The sequence below is a fragment of the Etheostoma cragini genome, chromosome 13, assembly GCF_013103735.1.
Source record: "Etheostoma cragini isolate CJK2018 chromosome 13, CSU_Ecrag_1.0, whole genome shotgun sequence".
NCBI lineage: Eukaryota > Metazoa > Chordata > Actinopteri > Perciformes > Percidae > Etheostoma > Etheostoma cragini.
In genome coordinates this window covers 1,411,912-1,419,760 of record NC_048419.1, presented here as the reverse complement: position 1 = coordinate 1,419,760, position 7,849 = coordinate 1,411,912, and the positions used below count along the sequence as shown (strand labels likewise).

The 7,849-nt window shown below is 44.3% G+C and overlaps 1 protein-coding gene across 1 annotated transcript; it reads right to left on the bottom strand.

Annotated features, from left to right (window-relative positions):
- Positions 1–242: 242 nt before the first annotated feature.
- hspb1 (heat shock protein, alpha-crystallin-related, 1) lies at positions 243–4,073 on the bottom strand. Its single transcript, XM_034889965.1, has 3 exons — positions 3,516–4,073; positions 1,090–1,153; positions 243–491 (listed from the first exon to the last, which is right to left on the bottom strand). Exons 1-3 carry the CDS (start codon positions 3,916–3,918, stop codon positions 335–337), a joined length of 624 nt encoding a protein of 207 aa, XP_034745856.1. The 5' UTR covers positions 3,919–4,073; the 3' UTR covers positions 243–334.
- Between the last annotated feature and the right edge of the window lie 3,776 nt (positions 4,074–7,849).

The following is a 7,849-nucleotide window of genomic DNA, read 5'->3' as shown; positions in this document are numbered from 1 at the left end:
CTGTTTTCAGACTGGGAACACACACAGCTCAGAGTACAGTAGCTGCTTCAGGACGCCACTTCCATGATCATGGCCCCAGCATGCATAGAAACAGTCTGGAACTTCAAAAAAATGGAAGAGACTCACTCGGTTGTTTGTTCTTTATTCTGTGTTTGCATGAGTGAATAGTTTGCGGATCCAACCAGTCTATTTCCAGTCCAGTCCCACAGTGTTCCCGCTTACATTCCCATCTTTCATCTTTCTAGAAGCAGTTTGTAGACATAAAGTGCGTATTTGAATTTGTGTGTTTGTGTGTGTGTGTGTGTGTGTGGGAGACACAGCGCTGCTTCTCTTCCTACTTCTTCACCACACCACCTTTGTTGTCCACGTTGACAGGTATCGTGGTCTCTGAGCACTCAATGGTCGGTCTGATCAAAGGAGCCTCCACGGTCAGGACCCCCTCAGGGGACAGGGAGGAGGACACCTTCTCAACGTTCGCTGTGGAGGGGAGGCTGGAGCGGGGAAATTAGCACATTTAGATCAAACATCTAAGAAATCACTCCAGTAAATCTATTAAGATACATGAATGCCTGAGTCACTCCTGGGTAAAATCAGATCCAGGACCAGCTCAGCTTGTCTACTCATGTGTCATGTATTGTGTGTGTTGTGGCCCCTGGATGGCAGCAGAGTCCTACGAAGATAGAAACTAAGCCAGAGATGGAGGTGAAGCTGCTGCTACTGCTTTTCAGAGCATGAAATTCAGCAATCAGGAGCAGCCAGCCCCCTATAAGCTGGACCAAACCAAAACCAAAGAGACTCACAGCAGCAAAACCCCCATGAGATCACAGGAATCGGAACCTGGCATTTCCTCCATTAAAATGAATTGCAAAGCCACCATCAAGCAGCCAAAACAAACCCACTTTAATGAGACATCTGGTATTAAAGTGAGATGTCGATACATTGCATGGCCAGTGGCTTCCTCTAATCAACTGGTCTACACACGTGTAAAAAGTTTGAGCGAGATCAAAACTAATTTTGGTGAAATTTTATCCCACAAGCTTGTTCTTTGATGAAGAACTTCTGAAGAACTTAAAATATTCAGGTACTTACGTGTATTTCCTGGTGAAGGTTCTGGACACAAAACCGTGCTCGTCCTTCCTTTCCTCATGTTTGCCTATAAGGACAGACAGAATACCTTTTACCTAAATGTGAAAGATACACATTCACTTTTAATAGTTAGAACTAAAAGAATGTCTTGTGGTGCGCCAACTGTGCAAGGAGACATCTTGTATGTCTTTGTAAAAGGAACACTAACTATAATCTATAACTCGCTCCTTCTCGCTTTGTCTTCTCATGGCAGTAAAAGCACAGGTGTAACCAAACTCCACACAACAAAAACCATTCCCCTGAGTCAACCTGCACAGTGACTGGACCCTGGAACGGTTCCACCTAAATGGAATGCATCCATGATTTATTTAATAAATTACACCAGTGCTGTTGTTGCTGTAGCATGTTTTTCTTATTTCATATTTGATCTAGAAATCTCCATGGTTTTTATATGCTGCATGTCAGATACAAAGCCAAAATGCAGATACTTAGAAGAATAGTTACATTTAAGGTAATTCACCACTTCCACACAGTTTCCTCCACTAAAGGTGTTTTTCTGTAGCTCCGGCCCTCCGTGGTGGAGGTCGGGGCTTGGGTAAGGCAGAAACGTAACTATTAATTGTTTGTGTGATGGATGGGTTTGGTTTAGATTTAGGTTAGGGGAACACATATTAACTGGGGAACGAACTTTGACACAACACCAGGATTCCCTTTCGTGCCTAGAGGTAGTGGAGAAGATTGTTCCAACTCTACTGTCTGTACGCTAAATATGAAGCTAGCCGCCGGTTAGCTTAGCACAAAGACTACTGAAGGTAACAATATCTGTCTAGCTGCACCTCTGAAACTTACTGACTGACACGTTATGTCTAAAAACAACACATGCTGTAGATGTGCTGGGCAATAGGAACAAGGTGTTTTTACAGTCTCCAGCCTTTATGCTAAAGTACTCTCCTGGCTCCAGCTTTATGTCTGTTAGTATTATGTGTCTGGGGGGGGTAGTAATACAACTGTTATACAACTGTCTCCTGGTGTTAGCTTGATTTCATTTACTGCACACAAGTGGTTTTATTATTCTCATCTCACTCTGGCCAAGAAAGTGAATAAGTGTTCTTCTCAAAACGTCATGACATGTGTATTTCTCTAGTACTCTAATACTGTTTGTGTATTTGTCATGCATGCTAAAAGCACAATGACGGTGCCATTTTGTGCTTGTGGGGGCTTTGTGGTTGTATTTTTATCTTGTGCAGCTGCTCCCCACCTCCATTTAGACACAGCCATCCAGTCCCAGACGATTCTCACCAATCTTTATTCATCAGGCTCAGTCTCAGGATGCCTGGCCGTGAAGCTGAAACATTCTAGTTATAGGTACAGAAATACGGTTGTTTTGACAATGGACTGATGAAGATTGCTGTACTCTTTTCAACAGGAAGACACTGCTGGCGTGAGTGTGGCTGGAAGTGGTCTGCACTTTGTCAAATACCACATGAAGGGCCAATAGTTCAAATAAAAACTCCACACATCCTCTTTAAACGTGTCATCTTGTACTTCGGTGACATGAGAAAAATGAGGTGGCAAATTCCACTTGGACTTGACTCCATGCTTTGTTTATCTGTCTATCCTGACTATGCCCGGTCTCCCAGCAGGGAGATAAAAGCTGTAGCCTGGCCCAGGAGCCGGGAACTGGACAAGAGCCATCAGTCCTTTTAAAGTAGCAGACACACTGGGTGAGTCACAGCTAAATCCCCTGCTCTTAGAGCATGATTCTCTGTGAAACGGCAGACAGAGAGGCTGAGACTGACTCAAAAGAAAAGGGAAGCTTAAGGCCTCAACGGGCTAAGCTTTTATATAATCCATTCCACACACACTTCTTCTGGTTTGCACCTTTGGCTTTGGTCCTTCACAAGCATGGACAGATGACACAGACACATGAAAACATTTCGAGGCTAGAAGTGAAACCATCTATTTAAGAAGCTGTTGTCTTATTTAGCTGTGAGCAGAGAGAACTGTGTGTGATCTGAGAGCTGCTGCAAAAGTCAACACCCACATGTTGAATTGTGTGTTGTTTTGCATCGAGCAGGCGTGCAGCCAGAGGGCCCTTCCCTCCAGTGGGCTGGACCCCAGCAAATTGTCTCAGGATATTATGTAACTATGCAGCTATGCATCTGCCCTGTGCTTGACCGAGCAAATATGTTTCCTGCCTTTGTCCAGAGACACACCTAAATACACAAGGGAGACATTCTGTTGTCTATGCATCTGTCACATTAGATGTTACTGCTTTGCTGTTGGTGCACTCAAAGGCTGGCTCTTCCTGACAAGATGTTACCTTTTTTTAGTCTATAAAGTTAGGAAAATACTGCGCTCCTTGAATCATGCATTAGGTAACAGTCCCGTCCAATCAGGGGGTGAGTGAAGGAGAAATGGGTGCTCACCTGTGATCTCCACCACACCGTCCTTGGTCTTCACCACCAGCTCTTCGGGTGAGAAGTGGTTGACATCCAGGGACACCTTCCAGCTGTCCTGGGTCTGCTTGATCTCTGACACACCACTGCTCATCTGGCGGGACAGGGCACGGGCCTGCTGGGCCATCATGGGGGCTGGGTACATCAGGGGGGTGTGGGGCATCATGGGGCTCATTTGGCCCATGACGCTCATGTCCGGTGTCATCATGGAGGGCCTCATGTACCCCGGCCAGTGGGTGCTGGGGAATGTGGTGAAGTCCTCGGGCTGGGCTGGCATGCCGAAGGCCTGGTCGAAGATGCGATGGTGCCAGTCACGGAAGGGGTCCCAGCTGGAGGTGCGGAGCAGGGTGAAAGGAATCCGTCTCTCAGTCATGGCTGCTGTAGGCGGCGGAGGAGTGGAGCTGTGGCTGCAAGTGAAGAGCCCTTTAGCCTCGCTAAAATCCTTTTCCAAATGTGCTGTCTGCCTCTCAGCTGTGAGCTTTTATACACACGGACACCACCCCCCCTGTCAACAGAGCCCTCCCTTCTGACTCAAGCCCCTTCCAGCTCACACCCCCAACTATTTTATGGAAGGAACTGGAATATCTATTTGTGGCAGACGTAGCACTGGAATGGAATCCAAAAGAGAGGCCCTCCCAGCTGCACTGATAAACCTCCTGCTGTGTGTAAACCCCCCCCCCCCCCCCCCCCCCCCCCCCCCCCCCCCCCCCCCCCCCCCCCCCCCCCCCATTATGGGAGTCAACCAGGCCTGCCGTACACAGTCCTAGCCCAGACTTAGATAACACTAACATGCAATATGTAACATGGCTCTTTATATGCAATGATGTGATATACAGTACAGTACAGTACACACACACAAGAGTTCCCCATTTCAATACAACATTATGTGGGGACCCCAAGTCTGAGTACAGTAGTGCTCCCAAATGGGAGATCACTTCCATAAGCAGTCTAAAGACTGTAACCCTGCTGTTGGTTTCCTTCCAACAATCTTTGCAAATACAATGAATCACTTTCATTCTTCTGATCTTAACTATTAGTCAAAATAATTCATAATTTCTGCTTTTTTAACTCAAATATTAGGTATTGTTCTATATAAGTGAGGGTTATTGACCATAAATTCAAAAAAGTAGTAAAACCAGTGGTTGCAAGGTGGTGGTGGTAAAATCTATAAAAAATAAAGTCTAATTATAACTTTTTTTCTTCTTCTCGTGTTTTAGGTTTGAAATTAATACTATACAAATTACCCACAAAAATACACCTGGGTTGTTCCATGAAGTGCAGGTGATATTAACTTGTTGGAACCCTGTTAAACATATTCTTACATCCCATAACCTGTGAACTCTTTCTGCCTTTGAAACAAATGCATCAAATAAAGTCATTAAGAACCGAATGTTGGAACTCCTTCCTGCTCAGGATGGAAACTCAGTTTACCGTACTCTGCTAATGGTTATATACTGACAGGAAGTTAGATCTGCACAGTAATACTTAAACATTTCCCTGTGTGTGGCTTTCTTGGGTTTTTATTTCACTCAGAATACTTTTACACAGAAGTTACAGCATTGTTTCCCTTTCATCGTTGAGCGGGAAAGAGTTAGATTAACAGGGAAAGTAAGGGCATTCTTAGAAGAAAGGAAAATAAGGCTTCTTACCTCTGGGAACACTAAAGGAAGGGACACATCTCCTGCGTGGGGATCTTATCGTCTTTCTCTTGTGCAGCTGGACCAGAGTTGGACCCCAGGGAGACTAGCTGGTCTTCTAGGCGTCAGCTAATGGGGATCCTTATAATAAATAGCAATACAAATGCTACTGTTGAAGCTTACTGGGCAGGAAGTCCAACGGGGGTGTAGCTGTATTTAGCTTCCCCCTCTCTGCACAAAATAGTAGAAGTTGTGTAGTCATTACAACAATCGTACAAGTATGCAATGGACAGGGAAGAGTGGCCGTGTCAAGGAGTAGCTGTGCTCTTTCTTCTGTTAGCGGTTAGCTTCCCCAATAGCTTAGCTTCCATGATTTGTCTCAAGAGAAATGAAAGTGGGGAATACTGTCATCAATACTGGCTTTTGAGGTCATTTATTTGTTTCTAATTAATTTGATTAACACATGTTTTGCTCAGTTTTTATGTAAACAATTATAATCTCATATGTTCCAGTGTATCACAGCAGACGTTTATGGCGTTGATATCTGTCCCCAAAATAGACCAATCCTGTTCCTCCATGACTCAGTCCTGGTTTGACTGGAGGTCGGGCCGAGCTGGAGAACATTCTAGCCCGAGTCGTCAGTCTAGAGTATCAAGTACCGGAAGGTTCTCCTCGGTGCCGTCTGTTGGGAAATAGAGTCACAATGCCTGCATGATATCACATCACTGCACTGAGGTTAGCCCGTAAAGCCTGAACTATCACATAATGGCCCAAATTTGTACTAAATTTAAGTATTTTTCGAACCTTTTGACAAAATAAAAACATATTCATAAACCACATTTTGCATAGCCCATATGATATATTTTATTGTTTTTTTGGCAATGATTTGATCAAAACAACACTTTTTAAAGCAGACATCCATTAGGAATCTATTCCTCATCATCATCCTCCCCTAAGTGCTCCACATCACTTGAATTATGGAAAATTCTGAAAATACACAAAAACTAATTAAGAAATCCCTCCAGCGTCTGAATGCCCAAGGTCTCTAGTTTTAGGTCGGGAAGTTTAACGAGGCTGTGATGATCCTAGAGGTCCCAACAGGTCACAGAGAGGTCGAGTTTCACTAAAAGCTCTCACTCTCTACAATCAAATAGCTACTGTTGGGACTAACAAAATTGGGCATTAAATGCAGAAGAGTCTCAGCTTTTCCAGTCAATTCCCAATGCAAGCAATTTCAAGACTGTTTGGGGATCCCAGAATGCAGACATAGTTAAAACACCATCGTGGAGAGGGGCAAATAACATTTTTTACCCTAAACTTCAATAGATTACCATAAAGTGGGCATGTCAGTAAAGGGGAGACTTGGAAGTACCCACATAACCCGGTTCATTCAGATATCTTAAGGTCAGAGGTCAAGGACCAGTTTAAAAATGGCCAGCCAGTTTTTTCCAGCTGAGCGGAGGAGGCTCATGCATTCTGGGATGGAATTTCTTTCCTGCTGCACCGGACCAATCCCAGAAGTGGAACGTCAAGGACGTAAACTGGGTGGATGACAGAAGTCGTGTATCAAATATGATACAAATGGCGTTACAGCGTTAGATAGACCAAGAACAACACAAGAGTATAGTTATTTCCCCATTAGATTCTGTTTATTGGTAGGTATTGTACACCACAAAGAATGACTTGGAGAACCAAAGGGTCAATGCTATACTTGGAATAAATTAACAGGTTTGCAGAGTATCATAGTCGGGTTAAGTTTGGTTACACTGGGAATGCAACACTGTGTGAGTGACATGAGGCCAGACGAATGGGAAGGAAGACTTAGGGTGATTCCTGATTGTGTTGCCAGTTTATTCACCGTGCTACTCAATCTGTACACAGAAGAGGCATTCAAGAGACTAGGTTACATCACATAAATCCTCCTCTAGAAGCTGGTAACCAGGGGACTTCTGACACAAACATGTTGCGGCCCATTATACAAGGGATTAAAACACAGGTGTCAGTAAAGGAGAATAAGGAGCTCAGTTTGGTTCTGTTGGAGGCTGAGCTTTCACTACTCAATACAGGCAGCAGAACCACGACGGCTTGCATTAGAACGGGCCACTACGACAGGCCAGGGGTGCCATGGTGACGCACCGGGGAGTAACTGTGGGCGCAGACTCCGTTCCACTGGCTACAAGCAGAGCATTCAAAACACACAGCAGTGACTCACGGATCTGACAGCAAACCATCGCCACGACAACAGACAGATTTTGATGGAAACATGGACATTTACAGTACATATTCAAATGGGAATACATTTGCAGCAATTTCATCTTCAAAGCATGATCCAACTGCTTTACAGCTCATGATGCTCTGAATGATCAATAAATTAAATAGTACATAATAATAAATAATAATAAAGAAATAAATACAGTGTAATAAATAGCTGTGTGCGTAACACATATGTGTGCATGGAGACATTTTTGCAGACAATGTTCCTGTACAGTACCATCGAGCAGCCTTAGGTGCAGGCTGCAGTGGTGGACACATAAATCATCCCCTCACTGCAGAGGAGGAACACGCACACACGCGCTCGCAAGCACGCACACTTGCACATGAAGTCAGGGATTAGCAGAATCCACATTATAATTTAAACAGGGAAGAGTAAAAGTACATAATAAATAG